This window comes from Oncorhynchus nerka, linkage group LG13 (genome assembly GCF_034236695.1).
Source record: "Oncorhynchus nerka isolate Pitt River linkage group LG13, Oner_Uvic_2.0, whole genome shotgun sequence".
Lineage (NCBI taxonomy): Eukaryota > Metazoa > Chordata > Actinopteri > Salmoniformes > Salmonidae > Oncorhynchus > Oncorhynchus nerka.
The window spans coordinates 75,528,426-75,547,708 of record NC_088408.1 but is presented as its reverse complement, the minus strand read 5'-3'; the positions used below and the strand labels follow the sequence as shown (position 1 = coordinate 75,547,708).

Below are 19,283 nucleotides of genomic sequence, written 5' to 3'. Positions count from 1 at the left end.
TGTGTCCACCATGACTCAACCGAGATTACTTGACCCTTAAATCTGCTCTTGACTCCTAACTCTAACCCCTGACTATTTATTTTCAGACATCACTGATTTACAGCTAAAGTCGGAAGATTACATACACTTAGTTCGGAGTTATTAAAACTAGTTTTTCAACCACTCCACAAATTTCTTGTTAACAAGCTATAGTTTTGGCAAGTCGGTTAGGACATCTACTTTGTGCATGACACAAGTCATTTTTCCGACAATTGTTTACAGACAGATTATTTCACTGTATCACAGTGGGTCAGAAGTTTACATACACTAAGTTGACTGCGCCTTTAAACATCTTGGAAAATTCCAGAAAATGATGTCATGGCTTTACAAGCTGATAGGCTAATTGACATAATTTGAGTCAATTGGAGGTGTACCTGTGGATGTATTTCAAGGCCTACCTTCAAACTCAGTGCCTCTTTGCTTGACTTCATGGGAAAATGAAAAGAAATCAGCCAAGACCTCAGAAATATTTTGTAGACCTCCACAAGTCTGGTTCATCCTTGGGAGCAATTTCCAAACGTCTGAAGGTACCACGTTCATCTGTACAAACAATAGTACGCAAGTATAAACACTATGGGACCACGCAACCGTCATACCACTCAGGAAGGAGACACGTTCTGTCTCCTAGAGATGAATGTACTTTGGTGTGAAAAGTGCAAATCAATCCCAGAAGAACAGCAAGGGACCTTGTGAAGATGCTGGAGGAAACAGATAAAACAAGTCCTATATCGACATAACCTGAAAGGCCGCTCAGCAAGGAAGAAGCCACTGCTCCAAAACCTCCATAAAAAAGCCAGACTACGGTTTCCAACTGCACATGGGGACAAAGATCGTACTTTTTTGAGAAATGTCCTCTGGTCTGATGAAACAAAAATAGAACTGTTTGGGCATAATGACCATTGTTATGTTTGGAGGAAAAAGGGGGAGGCTTGCAAGCCGAAGAACACCATCCCAACGGGGAAGCACGGGAGTGGCAGCATCATGTTGTGGGGGTGCTTTGCTGCAGGAGGGACTGGTGCACTTCACAAAATAGATGGCATCATGAGGGAGGAATGATGTGGATATATTGAAGCAAAATCTCAAGACATCAGTCAGGAAGTTTGGTCGCAAATGAGTCTTCCAAATGGACAATGACCCGTGGCAAAATGGCTTAAGGACAACAAAGTCAATATATTGGAGTGGACATCACAAAGCCCTGACCTCAATTCCATAGAAAATATGTGGGCAGAACTGAAAAAGCGTGTGCGAGCAAGGAGGCCTACAGACCTGACTCAGTTACACCAGCTCTGTCAGGAGGAATGGGACAAAATTCACCCAACTTATTGTGGGACGCTTGTGGAAGGCTACCCGAAACGTTTAACCCGAGTTAAACAATTTAAAGGCAATGCTACCAAATACTAATTGAGTGTATGTAAACTTCTGACCCATTGGGAATGTGATGAAAGAAATAAAAGCTTTAAAAAATCACTCTCTACTATTATTCTGATATTTCACATTCTTAAAATAAAGTGGTGATCCTAACTGACCAAAGACAGAGAATTTTTACTAGGATTAAATGTCAGGAATTGTGAAAAAACTGAGTTTAAATGTATTTGGCTAAGGTGTATGTAAACTTCTGACTTCAACTGTATAACATTAACTGTTGGCTGTAATAGTAACGTTAGTATTTCCCTTTTTCAGATGGCCAGGAGTAGATGAAAAGAGATGACTTCTATATGGTCTTCATAGAGGAGAGAGAGACCATGGTCCACAGAAAGGATGACTTCTCACCTCTACCATGATGACCACCACAGAGGACATTGCCCAGTAATGTCTAGGGTCTGCAGAGGGCGTCTCCTGGAGTAGCTGTCATGTGTGTGTTCATGAGTTTGGGCATGCTTCTCAGGAACCTGGAGGTTGCAGGTGTCCCTGTGAATGTTAGGGTGACAGTTATTGTAGCTGTTTGTGTGTGTGTGTGTGTGTGTGTGTGTGAAAACAAACCTGTAGTATCTGATCACCTCAGACAGATGTACACATACAGAGGCTTCCACTCTGACCTAATTCTCTGTCAGTTAGAAACACTAAGACCAGAGACAATGTGAAATAACATAAGATATGTAAATAAAATGTAAATAAGTTTGAGAACAAAATGATCTGATTGATTTCCCTTGTTTACAACAACAACACATCATCTGAAAAAAAACAATGGGTCTCTTTTTCATTTATTGTTTTTTAAATAAAACACTTGTTCACATGACATTTTTCCCCCAAGTTGTCTTTAGTGCATCCATTAAGAGTAAAACACTGACATAGCAACGAAGCGCCACTAGGTGGCAGTACAATCCCATCTGAAACAGCCAGAATATGAAGCGTACCTTACTCTAACAGACACTATGTTTATAAATAAGTTACATATTTCAACATTGAGCAGTCACTCTTCACCACGGACACAACTTAATAATTCACAATGCCAGAGGCAGACTGAGCATTCATTTACCATCAGATACGGCTTTGTAATTGTACATGAGCGCAATAGGCATATATATAGTATCCCATCAGACACTGCATTGTAGATTTATCTGTAAGTGTGTGACGTCGTCTCGGCCTGTAGGAGTCCCAGTGCTCCATCTACAGCCTGTAGGCAACACTATTACTGTAGGGAATTGTGTTCCGACCTCTATTCCAGCGCAGCTAGAACTTACCTGGTTTAACTAATCAACCAATCATCAATGTATTGGGTAGCTGAATCAGGTGTGTTAGTGCTGGGCTGGAACTAAAGTGTGCAACCCTGGTCTACAGTTTACTACAGTCTAGTCATGCGTCCAGTTGGGGAGCAGCCCAAAATAGACTTGATCTACAGTAGCAAGTTTACTAAGAGTTACAGATGTGTAGGAAGGGGTCAGGGCGAGGGTTACGGTTTGGGTTTGGAGGGGATGTGTGATCATCATGTTAGAACATATGAAAACTGGCGAACTTGTATAGTGAATCACTGTACGTGTTTGTCTTTGAAAGCAAACTGAACACTCATAAAAAGAGAAAACCACGACATAGAAAAGCTGAGTCAAAGCTGTTTGGAAAATGGATTGTTGCCACCAGCTGAAATTTGTGGAAGTAAAAATAAACGTAGTCAGAGCATGTTATAGTCATTACACCAGTGTGAACAAACAGGGAATATGTTCATAAAAAGAGTTGCTGAGGGTGACTGACTTTTCAGTCCTCAGACGACAAGTCAGGTAAACACACGCAAACTTGTGCACAAGCACACACACACACACACATACACACACAAATGTAAATGATAACCAAACATTAAATGGTGATGGTGTGTGAAACTGTTCTTAACAGCTACTATGGTACCATACAGAATACATTCAACAGAAAAATGTATTTACAATAGAACAGAGGCTAAATCAACTCAACTGCCTTTGGAATGTCGGCTTTAAAACAGAGGTCCCATCTCACTGTGTTAGTGAGCTGGTTAATTGTCTCAAATGGCTCCCTATTCTCTATATAATGCACTACATTTGACCAGAGCCCTATGTTTCCCTATGTTCCTCTGGTGAAAAGTGCATATAGAGGAAATCAGGAGTCATTTGAGATTTGCACTGTGAGTGAAGAAAATGGCAGATGAAATCCACAGCTTGGGCTGTTGGTGGTGGTGGGTCATGTAGGGGGAAAGGTTGAGGGGGTGGGGTAGAGAGGGTAGAGGGGGTGGGGTAGCGAGGGGAGAGGGGAAAGGTTGAGGGTGTGGGGTAGAGAGGGGGTGGGAAGTGTCATGTAGGGGGAAAGGTTGGGGGGTGGGGTAGAGAGGGGAGAGGGGAAAGGTTGAGGGGGTGGGGTAGAGAGGGTAGAGGGGGTGGGAAGTGTCATGTAGGAGGAAAGGTTGAGGGGGTGGGGTAGAGAGGGGAGAGGGGAAAGGTTGAGGGGGTGGGGTAGAGAGGGTAGAGGGGGTGGGGTAGAGAGGGCAGAGGGGGTGGGGTAGAGAGGGGAGAGAGGGAGTGGGGTAGAGAGGGGAGAGGGGAAAGGTTGGGGGTGGGGTAGAGAGGGTAGAGGGGGTGGGGTAGAGAGGGGAGAGGGGAAAGGTTGAGGGGTGGGGTAGAGAGGGTAGAGGGGGTGGGGTAGAGAGGGGGTGGGGTAGAGAGAGGGGTGGGAAGTGTCATGTAGGGGGAAAGGTTGAGGGGGTGGGGTAGAGAGGGTAGAGGGGGGTGGGGTAGAGAGGGAGAGGGGAAAGGTTGAGGGGTTGGGGTAGAGAGGGTAGAGGGGGGTGGGAAGTGTCATGTAGGGGGAAAGGTTGAGGGGGTGGGGTAGAGAGGGGGTGGGAAGTGTCATGTAGGGGGAAAGGTTGAGGGGGTGGGGTAGAGAGGGGAGAGGGGAAAGGTTGAGGGGGTGGGGTAGAGAGGGTAGAGGGGGTGGGGTAGAGAGGGCAGAGGGGGGTGGGGTAGAGAGGGGAGAGAGGGAGTGGGGTAGAGAGGGGAGAGGGGAAAGGTTGGGGGGTGGGGTAGAGAGGGTAGAGGGGGTGGGGTAGAGAGGGGAGAGGGGAAAGGTTGAGGGGGTGGGGTAGAGAGGGTAGAGGGGGGTGGGGTAGAGAGTGGGGTGGGGTAGAGAGAGGGGTGGGAAGTGTCATGTAGGGGAAAGGTTGAGGGGGTGGGGTAGAGAGGGTAGAGGGGGTGGGGTAGAGAGGGGGAGGGGAAAGGTTGAGGGGTGGGGTAGAGAGGGTAGAGGGGGTGGGGTAGAGAGGGGGTGGGAAGTGTCATGTAGGGGGAAAGGTTGAGGGGGTGGGGTAGAGAGGATAGAGGGGGGTTGGGGTAGAGAGGGGAGAGGGGGGTGGGGTAGAGAGGGGAAAGGTTGAGGGGTGGGGTAGAGAGGGTAGAGGGGGTGGGGTAGAGAGGGGGTGGGGTAGAGAGGAGAGAGGGGGAAGGTTGAGGGGTGGGGTAGAGAGGGGTGGGGTAGAGAGGGGGTGGGGTAGAGGAGAGAGGGGAAAGGTTGAGAGGGGGAACACTGGTGTGGATTTAGCAACAAAAAATAAATAAAGTGCTTTGGTTAAATCAACTTCCTGTCTGAGGTATAAAAAAAACTATCACAACAAAATCAAGCCAAAATAACAACAAAAACTCGACGCCATTCAGAGTTCCTGGATACAATACTCACACACACTATTTACAGTCTGGGGTGTGTTTATACAATATACACACACGTTGGGAGTGTTTATTGGGGTCTTCCTTTATGTGTTATCCTCACATATAGATAGGTCATAACCTCCACAAGGTTTGCTAGATCCCATATAGCAAAGTTGGGAATCGTACAAGACTGTCATGGAATCTGTTCAGAATCCACCTGTGGCTTGGACCTGTGGGCTTGCAGCTCATTTGTGGCAGTAATATGCCTCGGGGTGTTCAGTCAAGAAGAAGAAAAGGGTAAATCTCCAGAGGGGCTCTGGTTAGAAGTTTCTCCTAGACACAGATCTAGGATCAGCTTAGGTCACCCTCCCCAATCATAACCATTAGAGCGAAAAACACAATACTGAACTTAGATCTGCATCAAGAGGGAACTTTATCCTACAGCTCAGCTAGGAGCTCTATATTAACACACACATACACAAACACACACACACACACATACAAATACACAAACACACACTCACGCTATACCAGTGCCTATCCGAGCGCACAGAGCGTAAGCAGTAGGAACCATGTGATAGGCTGAGAGGTGTGGGCTGAGCTGGGTGGGTAGATCGTCCAGCGCTCGCGGTGGGGGTGGAGACTCTCCATGTCCTTCAGGGCGCTGAACGCCGTTGCCGTGAAGTTAGCGTCCCCGGTGGTCAGGAGGTCAAACACACACGAGTGGAAATAAATATCCTGCACCTCAAGCTGCTCCCTGCAGCGTGCCCGTGCACCCTCCATACTGAATCCATGGGGGGCGCTGTAGGGAGCCGTGTGGGAGTGTGTGTGTGAGGACTGGCCCTGGCCGTGTGGCTGTTGGAGCTGTAAGCCCAGGGCTGGATGTGGTAGAGGGAGAGGCAGGTGACCCCCCCGGTCGATGCGTTCCGAGGTGGGACATCCATTCAGGCAGAGCTGCAGGTCCTGCGTAGCGTCATAGGCATGGGCCATCTCCTCCGGGATGCGCACCGCCAGGGTCAGGTAGCGCCCCAGCTGCCGTACGATAACCGTCACACCGATGTAGCTGGCATGCAGCTCCACGTGGCGACCGGGGCTATGCTCCGAGATCCACAGCGCTTGTACCTTCCCGGTATTTCCGTTAACGTTGTGGTCAGGGGCCCCACTGCTCACGGTACCGTCTACGAAGGCAGCTGGCAGGTCATCTGTTACTGCCTGGTAAACACGCTGGTCTGTACACTCCTCAAAGGGCTTGAATATGACGGTGATCTATGGACACACAAACGTCATAAAGTGACCAGGCACACAATAACTTTGATCTTTGTATGAAACAGGTTAAAACAGGTTTGCCAGACACTTTATAATATCTTATGAAGTTTATCTTGCAATCCAAACACAGCAAGGATACTGGCCTCCCAACTTGTTTAATTCTAACCCCTCATTCTAGGCAGCAAAGAGAACACTGACTGCACACTGACATTCAATACTAATGTGGCAAGAAAAAGGATGTGAACCCGTTGGAATTACCTGGACTTTTGCATAAATTGGTCATCAAATTTGATCTGATCTTCATCTATGTCACAACAATAGACAAACACAGTGTGCTTTAACTAATAACACACTAATTATTGTATTTTTCTTGTCTATATCGAATACATAATTTAAACATTCACAGTGTAGGTTGGGAAAAGTATGTGAACCCCTAGGCTAATGACTTCTCCAAAAGCTAATTGGAGTCAGGAGTCAGTCAGCTAACCTGGAGTCCAATCAATGAGACGAGATTGGAGTTGTTGGTTAGAGCTGCCCTGCCCTATAAAAAACACTCACAAAATTTGAGTTTGCTATTCAGAAAAAGCATTGCCTGATGTGGTTCACATGCCTCGAACAAAAGAGATCGCAGAAGACCTAAGATTAAGAATTGGTGACTTGCATAAAGCTGGAAAGGGTTACAAAACTATCTCTAAAAGCCTTGATGTTCATCAGTCCACGGTAAGATAAATGGTCTATAAATGGAGAAAGTTCAGCACTGTTGCTATTCTCCCTAGGAGTGGCCGACCTGCAAAGATGACTGCAAGAGCACAGCACAGAATGCTCACTGAGGTTAAGAAGAATCCTAGAGTGTCAGCTAAAGACTTACAGAAATCTCTGGAACATGTTAACATCTCAGTTGACGAGTCTACGATATGTAAAACACTAAACAAGAATGGTGTTCATGGGAGGACACCACGGAAGAAGCCACTGCTGTCAAAAAAACCATTGCTGCGTGTCTGAAGTTTGCAAAGTGCACCTGGATGTTCCACAACGCTATTGGACAAATATTCTGTGGACAGATTAAACTGAATTTGAGTTGTTTGAAAGGAACACACAGCACTATGTGTGGAGATAAAAAGGCACAGTACACCAACATCAAAACCTCATCCCAACTGTAAAGTAGGGTGGAGTGAGCATCATGCTTTAGGGCTGCCTCAGGGCCTGGACAGCTTGCTCTCATCGACGGAAAAATGAATTCCCAAGTTTATCAAGACATTTTGCAGGAGAATGTTAGGCTGTCCGCCAATTGATGACCAATTTATGCAAAAATACAGGTATATCCAAAGGGTTCACATACTTTTTCTTGCCACTGTACACTGTGTACAAACATTAAGGACACCTGCTCTTTCCATGACATAGACTGACCAGGTGAATCCAGGTGAAAGCTATGATCCCTTATTGATGTCACTTGTTAAATCCACTTCAATCAATGTAGATGAAAGGGAGGAGAAGGATTTTAAACCTTTAGATAATTGAGACATGGATTGTGTATGTGTGTCATTCAGAGGGTAAATGGCCAAGACAAAATATTTAAGTGCCTTTGAACAGGGTATGGTAGTAGGTGCCAGGTGCACCGCTTTGTGTCAAGAACTGCAACACTGCCGGGTTTTTCACGCTCAACAGTTTCCGTGTGGAGGCCAACATGGGCCAGCATCCCTGTAGAATGCTTTCTACACCTTGTAGAGTCCCTGCCCCGACGAATTGAGGCTGTTCTGAGGGCAAAAAGGGGGTGTGCAACTTAATATTAGGAAGGTGTCCTTAACACTCATTGTAAAATACTACAATATTCCCCAACTTTCGGCCTGCGAGACGAATTTGGACTGAGGGTGATTTTATTTGGCCCCCCAAGTTTTCTCAGCAAAAAATATAGAAAATATACAGAACCAGTCAAAAGTTTAGACACACCTACTCATTCAAGGTTTTTCCTTTATTTTTTACTATTTTCTACATTGTAGAGTAACAGTGAAGACATCAAAACTAGTAACCAAAAAAGTGTAAAAGAAATATATTTTATATTTGAGATTCCTCAAAGTAACCACCCTTTGCTTTGATGACAGCTTTGCAGACGGTTGACATTCTCTGAAATCATATTTGTCAGAGGGCTCAGTCCAACTCTATTTTACACAAACACACACATGCATACATACAAACTCATTTAAAAATATATATATTTTACCTTTATTTAACTAGGCAAGTTAGTTTAAGAACACATTCTTATTATCATTGACAGCCTAGGAACAGTGGGTTAACTGCCTTGTTCAGGGGCAGAACAACACATTTTTACCTTGTCAGCTCAGGGATTCATTCTTGAAACCTTTCGGTTACTAGTCCAACGCTCGAACCACTAGGCTACCTGTCGCTACACTCATGCCATTAACTCTCCACAGAATACATTTTAGCGATGACCAAATGACATTTGAACCAGTCGTGATTAGCAGACACAGCTAAGCAAACACACCCAGGATGAGGGATGGCAGGCCCAGTGGCATGGTGGTTTTTATTTTTTAAGGGGTGGATCAGCTTAATATTGTGGAAAGAATGTTGCTTCCATCAATGTAATCGTCTGCATCATTTCCAATCCCCCATATATTTTTTGGGTAAATATATATATCCATATACATACACGCATGCATGCATACATACATACATATACACATATATACATACACATACCTATATAGACATACATACGTTTTTTAAAAATATACCTTTATTATTCCCTGAAAACCCTACCACTCTTCTCCCAATTGGAGTAAACCAATAAACACTTAGGCTTCTACCTTCAGTTTATATATCTTATACACATTTTACAGACACAATCTATTTTACAAGTTATATTTTGTTTGTTTTTAGTCCTTCCTCTATTTCTGATGTCCATCCAGTTTGATTTCTATTTGTAACTGTGCTATTTCACAAAAGTTCTGAACCTGTATACATTTTACAGACCCTGTATGTTTTACATTGGTTATCTTGTTGTTATTAGTCCCACCCTTCAGCTCCATTAAACCTCTCCCATCTATCTCTCAACATCATCCATTTTGGATTTCTATTTGCCATATATTTTTCAACTGTGCAGTGATGCTTCACAAAATTATTGAACCTTTCTATTCTCATAGCTCCTACAGATTGTAAATTAAAAATATATTTTTTTGCTAAAATAATAATTAGATTATTGACTGATTAACTATGGCTTGTCAAATCACCCAGTATTGCTATCTGCAGCGTTAGTTCTAGGCAAATGTTGCAATTATTCAGCCATTCCTGGACCTGTGACCCAAAACGAGCTACAAATGGACAGTACCAAAATAAATTATCTAATGACTCTGCCTCCTCACAGCAAAATCTGCAGAGCTGGGAAGATTGTATCCCCCATAAATATAACATTCTGTTGGTTGCAAGAATTTTGTATCGTAATTTAAATTGAAAAAAGTTTTGAATCCGGCGTTGTTTTGCGTATCAATTCATAAATCATGTGCCATGGAATGGATACATCGAACATCTCTTCACAACTATGTAACAATTTATATGTTTTTTGGTCCTTACATGAAATTGGTATATGTTTTTATTTATTACACTTTTCTTCAATCATTTATGTTCTTTAATACAGGGCTGACATACCAGTTCCTTACTTTTTCCCCTTCTATATGGCCTCTTCCATTTTTGTGGTAATGCTGCAATTAGTTGGTTGTAACATTTCCATATGTCTGTGTTAGCTGCATGTGTGACATAACTCCACCAGTCCTATTTATGATATCATTCACTAAAATTATACCTTTTTTAAACATTTCTTCGAAAAATATGTTTTTTTGAATCAATTAGTATATTTGAGTTTAACCACAATATTTGTTGTATTATTTGTTCTGTCTTTTCAGGTGGATTAAACTGAAATTGCAACCAACTCTCTAAGGCTTGTTTAAATAATAACTATATTTTGGAGATGATTTCCTTTTCAAACATCCGAAAGTGAGCAGGTGTAATCTGAATAAAGGGACAAAGGCCATTCTTGAACATAGGATGAGACATTCTTACAAATTTACTAGAGAACCAGTTTGGATTTAAGTGGCATGGTGTTAGCCAGGTCCTTCTATCTACAAGGCTGTGGCCATAGCCACACAGTCATAGGGTTAGCATTAGCATGAATGACTGCTTTGTCCAGTTGTCAGAGATGAGGTCTGGGCAGCCATTAGGCCTGTTGCAGGCACAGTCACACATCAATGGGTGTGTGTGTATGTCTATGTGCTAATAATTCTGACTAATAGCGAGCCCTGACACAGGGTCAGAGCAGCAGCAGTATAACTATAACCTGGATGGGCGGGGGGGACTGCATGGCCGCTTGGCCACCACAGAGATGCCTTTGTGAGGCACAAAACGGATTTACTGACGTCTAAAAACACTCTCAGCCTGTGTGTGTGTGTGTGTGTGTGTGTGTGTGTGTGTGTGCGTGTGTATTTTGTCATTTAAGGTATGGTGCCCTTCACTCTCGACAGTAACCTGCTTCAGGCCATATGTGTGTGAAAGTTCTTGAGGCCACTGCAGACATACACACACATATACACACAGTGGTTTCTTTCACGCGCCGCCCATTCCAGGGTATTAGGGGTCATGCTATAAGCAGCTATTAGTTAAGTTAGGATTCCAACACCACGTTAGTCACGTGTTGGTCACAAGACTCAACTGTTTGCTCTGCTCTCCTCGCACCTGTGAGTGAGACTGTGTGTGTGTGTGTGTTTTCTGCCTCAATGAGAACAGCTCTGGCTTCAGCTGCACAGCTCTTCATACCAAACAGCTTGTTTATTCTGTACGCCAAACTCAACCTCTTTTCTTCTGTCCCAGCCTTCACTGTATCCTACATCCTCACAACACTGCTGCTTCAGTTGAGAGCTGGGTCAGAACATCCATCTATCAGAGGTCTTACAGAGGGAATGACCTCCGTCCTCTAGAGTAGGGTCTGTTCTGTGTGTTTCATACCTTTACTCTACTACAACATGGAACATGCTCCACATAATACTTTTAGTACATGTATTTTTGTTTTATATTGAAACAAAACAATCTTCCTGTATCTATAAGTGTATTGCTTTCTACTTTGTGGACGGTCACCCTTTCTGAAGTATGTAGGAAGGAGTTTTTATATATACATACAGTAATGATCTCCCCTCACCTTATTGGTCGCCGTGGCGCTGGATCCCGTTACCACTGGAATGTTGGTCACCTGCACAGACAAGTAGTCGTTGTCAATAAGCGGCCACGCCCCCTCCACCTTGCAGGTCTGGAAGCTGTCCTTAAACGTCCGCAGGTGGGGGTCCCCGAACAGCCCGCAGAACAGGTACCCTGGCGGCGTGTGAGTGTGTGTGTGAGGGTGTATGTGAGCATGCTGGGTGCGGCTGTGGTAGTTGCAGGGCTCTGATTGCATCTCGGGGTGTGTGGAGGAGGTGGGCCCGTCACGGGAGCAGTTTCTCTGGGTCATGAGGTCTGAGATGCCCAGGACAGCAGAGTGGAAGACCAGGTTGCCCCTGCAGGACTTGGCTGTCCTCTGGGTGCAGGCGCTGTAGGACCTCAGAGCCTTACAGAACTCTACGTCAAAGCCATCCAGCGCTGGGGTCAGGTGAGACGTCAGGGACACAAAGTCTGTGGTGCACTTCTGGATACGACACTGAGGGGTGGCCACCTGGCAATGACCTGGAGAAACACACACATACTAACTGTCAGTACTATAGTACAACTACAAGAGTATTACAGTTCTATTATGACAGCACTAATACAATACCAGAGCCCTGGCAGGGTAGCAATACCATATCTATGGAGGAGGCTTTGATCTCTATGGCACAAATAAACACACACAACACTACTGGCCTGTTCAGATTAGACCAATAAAGCAGAGAAAGAACAGGCTACAGTGTGTGTGTGTGTGTGTGTGTGTGTGTGTGTGTACAGAAACACCACTTTATGACTTTTATAAACCAGAACAAAGAGCAGCGCTGACTGACACAGAGACTTGCAGACCTTCCCACAGAGCCAGAGATAAGACTGAGCTAGAGAGTGAAAGAATAACAGATCACACACATCCACATCTGATAACTGTTACATAATATTCTATGCTGCCTGATGAAGCTTGTCATTCTCCAGACTGCCATGTTTATGATATTGCCTCAAAATAATGCCCTCACATGGGAAAGAAAACTCCAGAGTGCATCTTTAAGAGCTCAGAGACACCATCATGAAGAGGTACTAAAAGCTGCGGGTGGCCGCAGACCGCAGTGTGTTAGCCAACTCTATGATCTAGAAGTTCTTCCGAGCTCTCAGTGTCAGGCTGGAGTCTGCAGTGACCTCTGCCCCCGGCCTCTAGCCAATGGAGGAAAAGAAAGCACGTTGGAATGATTCACTGATTACATCTATACAGCAGTAAAGGCCGTCTAGAGATGGTTCAGCCAGCGATAATGTTTTCCTATGTAGTGCAGCATCTTGGTCAATGTACTGCAGCAGTAGTTCATATAGGCTTGGAAAAGAGAGGCCTGTTAAGGCTTAGAGAAGAGGGAGAGAGAGAAAGAAGAGATAAAAGGAGAAGATGCCAGGCCTAATGCATCAGCCACAGTGAGCTCCTATTAGATTAGGCCAGAGGCTCTCTAATGCGTACACACACACACACTTACTTATAACTATCTCTGAGAGAATACTGGCTCTGCTTCCGCTGCCAACAACACACACTGTCAGAGCTCACCTGATTATGGCATGATTTACTAACAGACACCAGTACACCAGGGGTTGGAATCATTCCGTTCTGAGTAGAACCCCTATTTATTTTGTACCGTTCCAGTGTTCCAACCAGCATTACAAAGTTCTGAACCGTTTCCAACCCCTATTTATTTTGTACCGTTCCAGTGTTCCAACCAGCATTACAAAGTTCTGAACCGTTTCCAACCCCTATTTATTTTGTACCGTTCCAGTGTTCCAACCAGCATTACAAAGTTCTGAACCGTTTCCAACCCCTATTTATTTTGTACCGTTCCAGTGTTCCAACCAGCATTACAAAGTTCTGAACCGTTTCCAACCAAACAAAAGTAACTGTTCATTGTATCCCGGGAAATCAACATAGTTTCTACATTTAGCTCATTCATTTACCACCCACCAATTAGCATGGATAGAGCATCTTGCTATGGAACGGGTAAGCTAGTTGTTTACATGTATGATGGCCAGATAAGTGCAGGCTCGAGATGTGATTGAAATTCCACGGGTGAGGAGAGAGCAGGAGAAAGCGGTGGACATGGAGGGGGTTTGTGTTGAAGCACTGAGCATGATGATGGGTAGGAATGTGTTTAGGCTATTACTATCATCATAACTCCAATCATCTACATAATGAATACCTAGGATAGGATAAAGTAATCCCTCTCACCCCCCTTAAAAGATTTAGATGCACTACTGTTCCACTGGATGTCATAAGGTGAATGCACCAATTTGTAAGTCACTCTGGATAAGAGCGTCTGCTAAATGACTTAAATGTTAAATGTAATGATATACACACACCAGGAATATTTTTGGGAACAAAAAATACAATTATTTACAGTTTCTCAAGATTTGAACAGTTCTGTTCTGAACCACTCGAGATCACTTTCTATGTTCTGTTCTGGTTAAAACCCCTGCAGCAAACACACACACACAGACACACACACAATATAGGCCTATTCACACACACGTCATACAGAACTTATGCTAACAATAGGCCTAGTTCCCATGGTGCAAACAGTGGTAACGCAAACACACCCATGGTTATCCTGGTATGAATGCCCTGAAACATAAGATGAAGGGATAACAGAAAGAAGAAGAATGTTTGCATAAAACCAACGCTCTCACTCTCTCAGGACTGTGTGGTGAGAGGGTTGTGTGTGTGTGTTAGTACCCGGGCCAACCAGGTAGTGGCAGCAGTGTGCTGAGTATTAGAGGGGGGTACACAACATAACACGTCCAACTCACACTCTGGATCAGAATCTCCCTTCATTGTGTTAAATACTAACACTAGTCCTCAACAAACACACACACGCACACACACACGAGAGTTACTCACAGATACAGTGAACAACTAAAAAGTTTAATTCTCAGGCTGAATCTTGAGATTAAACCTCTATGCCAAACACATGTACTGTAAGTCTCCAGTGCTTTCTGATCACACAGGTCTTTCTGATCACACAGGTCTTTGTGCAGTGAGTCTAGTCTGAACATACTGATAACTGTGACTGACTGTGGCACAATACACAGCTGCTCTGGCCTCCGCTTCAGAGACACTCACTTACGTTTCAGTCCCCTCTCTCTCTCTCTCTCTCTCTTACACACACAGGGCTGAATAACGGTAAATAGTGTGGACGGCTGGTGGTAATGACGCTGCAATATAATATCAGGATCAGAAGTGATAGATCCCTGGCTGGTCTGGTGCATCCGGTGGTGATGAGCACCATGAGACAGCTGTGGAACCTTGTTACCAGTAAGCAAGACACACACCACACTATCAACACAATAACATTTACATTACATTTAAGTCATTTAGCAGACGCTCTTATCCAGAGCGACTTACAAATTGGTGCATTCACCTTATGACATCCAGTGGAGCAGCCACAGACCAGCTAGCCGACACACCATCAACACACAGACCAGTAAGCAACACACCACACCATCAACACACAGACCAGTAACACACAGTCACAGACCACACACCATCAGCTGAATAACCCACAGACCAAGTTTTGTTACAAGCTAGCTACACACTCCAACAACACTATAAAACACACCAAGTCACTGTTTCTTCTCAATAATTGTTGTTTTGTTTTTGTATATATCTCCTCGTTGCAACATCTGACATCCCCAATGAGACAGGACATGCTGATAAATTAAAAGTGTGAATCGGTTAAATGGAATTATACTGTCAATGGCGTTTTATGGTGTCATGAACAAACTTACAAAAGTGAAATAGGACCTTCTAAATAGATTAGATGATTTTAAATTGTAATTCTTATTGGCAGGGAGCATCAGAGTGTTTTTCATGCTTATCAACCAGTCCTCATCCTCCTACTGCAGAGAACTGTACACAGACAGTGTCATGTCCAGCTGTCTGGGACCGTGTTAAACTAATTACCTGCTGCACGCACTCACACCACACACAGTCATTGAGCACGAGTTGCACAGCAGGTCTGGGGGACATCCAGATTGGTGGTGGGCTGTCGCAGTGCCAGCCCAGAACATGGCTCTCTGTATGGGCACAACTGCCAGCTAGCACCGGGTTACTGAGGCCAACCCAGACTCTATATGACGACTTCAAGTAGCCTAGCCTACTAGCACCCAAAGTGCTTTCCTCTGGTATTTAAGTCTATTCTACTTTATTACATCATTTTGATTATATTATATTTCTCTATATCCTAGAGTTTCTGTATGATTGTATTCTGTTATATTCTATTCTAGATTATATAGTTATATTTATTTCTATTTTTACCTTTATTTATATAAGTAATTCAATTAACAACACATTATTATTTGCACTGTCACAATATGGTTCTGTTCTGTTCTATTCCATTCTATTCTAGAGTCTCCATGTGGTCCTATTCTATTCTACTATTTCCTTTGTGTATTAAAAGTACAAGTAAAGCTATAATTTTGTAACATAATTGTACACATTTATAATTTTCATTCGAAATATTATTATTATAAACCTCTATTATTTTTTAAATGTGTCAACAATAATCTGTTAGCCTGTCTGCCGAGGACCTGCCACCAAGATATCTGCATAGCCACCCTTCCCTTTCTCTATCAGCCATTAGCGTCCCACGGCACCGCGGGAGAAACTCTGGAGAAACACTGGACCTTTTAACTGCTGCGTTACTGCGGTCCACAGGAGAGAGAAAGAGAGGCACTATCAAACAATCACACGAAGAGGACAGGAGGTCCAATTCCAATACACTCCCATAGGCACAGGCCTATAGGATATACACACTATTAGACTCCCCTCAAACCACATGGAAGACTCATTCCAATCCCACCCCACTAGGCACACACTGGTTGAATCAACGTGGTTTGAACCAACGTGGAATAGACGACGAATTGACGTTTATGCCCAGTGGGACATTCTAAGTTGTGTCATTATTAACTGGTTATTAATTCTTCATTAGCCTATAACTGTTATGGCACATTCGCAGCGCTCGAGCTGAAGTGAACGGCGTACAGGGTACTAGGTCCCGATTTAGGCTACCGAGAATGAACAACATCCGAAGTAATATAGTTACCACCTCTGTGAGCCCCGTAGCAGAGAGCAAGGAGCAGCACCAGCAACGGCCGCAGGCGGGGCACCCTCGGTGGGGATGCGAGGCGCTCAGCCCCGCGGTAACAACATCCGGCTCTCCCCATCCCCGTCCATACAGGGCCAGGAGGGAAGAGGGGACAGACAGCCACGGGGGAGAGGCGTGAGGGGCGGCGGAGCGGTTTCCGAGAAGTCAGGCCTCTGCTCTCCTTCTCCCTCCCTCTGTTCTCCTTCTCCTCCTCCTCGAGTGCGCAGGGGCATTAAAGCGCAGCTGCTCCGCGGAATGCGATCCGTTAGGGCGGTGGAAAGGAAAGGAGAGGAAAAGGGAAAACTAAGTTGCGATATAAAAATACAAGTCCATCCAGCAACATAAACACTTTCACTCCTTCTTCGTCCCCTGTGACAGATTTCCTTCCCAGACCCCGCAGTGTGTCTCTAGCAGCTTATTCCGTCCTGACTGAGTTGAGTGTTGTTGTAGCGATCAACCTCGGCTCCCCTGTCTCTGTCTCTCTCTACCTCACCTCAAAATCCTGCCCCTCTCCTCTCTGTTCCTCAGATCTATGGGAGAGACCTTAAGGACACTGCTGACCTGCAAACGACTAACTAAAATATAAAACTAACCCTTACTTTAACCAAACCCTTAACCCTTACCGTAACCTAATTTTAACCGATTCTGAAATGAAATATCAATTTGCAGGTCAGGAGTGTCCATATAGCCTTTTCCCAGATGGAGACCACAGATGATCCATTGTTGACCAGATACTCAAGTGGCCACTCTAACAATGAAAATAAATGTATTTAAAAAGGCAGTCGGGAGGAGGCAAGATCAGTTGGAACTATTCTAGCCAATGAGAGGACAGATACGCGTGTGAAAACGGCTACGCGTGTGAAAACAGGCACGACTCCGATATAAAGTCTTTTTTTGCCGGGATGTCACGTGTTCTACTTATATCAGTAAACTCGTAATAAGCTAAGTATTACGACATTTATATTATTTTAAATAAGCCTCACGTATCAAATAAGCCATTCAAATTTTCGTTAACCCTATTCGACACTCTCATGACCTCCCATACACAAACTCTTCGCTTGGTGAGCGAAAAAAATCTAATAAAAATCGCCACCTGCTGGAGAAACAGATTTTGGGCCCACTTATCCCTCTCGCATTGCTTCTTCCTCTGTTTGCTTAGCGAATGAACCACACCATTGGCGAAAAACCTGTCTCTGATAGAGGCCTCCTTGGCTTCCCTGGAGAAAGAGAAAGAGGGAGGGAATGAGAGCGGGAGAAAAAGAAAGAGCGAGGAATAGTGCATGTTATTTTAAAAACATTATGTATTGATGCAATACATTTCCAGAAGTAAGACAAAGACCTAGAGACAAAATGAAGTTTTACAAGCCCTAATGGTAATGAATATGTTGACACTATTAAACATGCTCAAACCAATTATTGCCACACACAGGTGTAAGATGTCTTTCATCTCCTGACAGGTGAGACAGAGGCATCGTGGGTGTTGGAGTCCCACTGAGACCCAAATATATTTGTTACTGAGACTAGCTCAGAGGAGAATATTACACACCAACCCTTATTTTTACACACCTTCACAGCATCTCATTTCCATTGTTGATGTCTGGAATGCTGAGCCTGCATATGAAACATTTTTTTGAAAAAAATCTAATTCCCTCCAACTGTTTTTTCTCTCTCTTTCTCACTCTCTCTCTTCTAGGGTGTGTGTGTGTGTGTTTGCATGTGTGGCTGTTAATCCTCTCCCGTAGTCCAGACAGAATGTGTCAGGTGTTAGGACAGTTAGACACAAGTGGGAATCTCTGTTCACATTAACATCACTGCTGCTATGTGTGGTCACGCTGTGTGTGTGTGTGTGTTTATATATATGCATGCATATGGGTGTGAGTGTGTGCATGTGCTTGCCAGAGTATGGAAAAGAGATGCTCAGTGGTTGATGTGCTTTAAATTTGTGTGTTTTAAGTTTGTTTGTGTTATAAGTTGGTGTGTGTTATAGGTTAGTGAGTGTTATAGGTTGGCATGCGTTATAGGTTGGTGAGTGTTATAGGTTGGCATGTGTTTTGGGTTGGTGAGTGTTATAGGTTGGCATGTGTTATAGGTTTGTGTGCTTTAGGTTGGTGTGTGCTTTAGGATGGTGAGTGTAATAGGTTGGTGAGATTAATTGGTTGGTGTGCTTTAGTTGTGTGTGTTATCGTTTAGTGTGCTTTAGGATGGTGAGTGTTATAGGTTGGTATGTTATAGGTTGGCGTGCTTTAGGTTGGTGTGCTTTAGGTTGGTGAGTGTTATAGGTTGGTGTGCTTTAGGTTGGTGTGCTTTATGTTGGTGTGTATTATAGGTTGGTGAGTGCTATACAGTGGGGCAAAAAAGGATTTAGTCAGCCACCAATTGTGCAAGTTCTCCCACTTAAAAAGATGAGAGAGGCCTGTAATTTTCATAATAGGTACACTTCAACTATGACAGACAAAATGAGAAAAATCACATTGTAGGATTTTTAATGAATTTATTTGCAAATTATGGTGGAAAATAAGTATTTGGTCACCTACAAAGA

At 44.1% G+C, this 19,283-nt stretch overlaps 1 protein-coding gene across 1 annotated transcript; it reads right to left on the bottom strand.

The window, feature by feature from the left end:
- Positions 1-4,948: 4,948 nt before the first annotated feature.
- LOC115117952 (repulsive guidance molecule B-like) lies at positions 4,949-17,506 on the bottom strand. The gene is made up of 3 exons (XM_029646467.2): positions 16,706-17,506; positions 11,602-12,119; positions 4,949-6,401 (listed from the first exon to the last, which is right to left on the bottom strand). Exons 1-3 carry the CDS (start codon positions 16,821-16,823, stop codon positions 5,673-5,675), a joined length of 1,365 nt encoding a protein of 454 aa, XP_029502327.1. The 5' UTR covers positions 16,824-17,506; the 3' UTR covers positions 4,949-5,672.
- Positions 17,507-19,283: the final 1,777 nt, after the last annotated feature.

Coding starts and splice junctions, on each gene's coding strand:
- LOC115117952 (XM_029646467.2), bottom strand. CDS start 16,823: ATGGGGAGAGCCGGATGTTGTTACCGCGGGGCTGAGCGCCTCGCATCC. Junction 12,120..16,705: donor CTGCTACGGGGCTCACAGAG/GTGGTAACTATA, acceptor GTGTTTCTCCAG/GTCATTGCCAGGTGGCCACC. Junction 6,402..11,601: donor GCGCCACGGCGACCAATAAG/GTGAGGGGAGAT, acceptor GTGTGTCCATAG/ATCACCGTCATATTCAAGCC.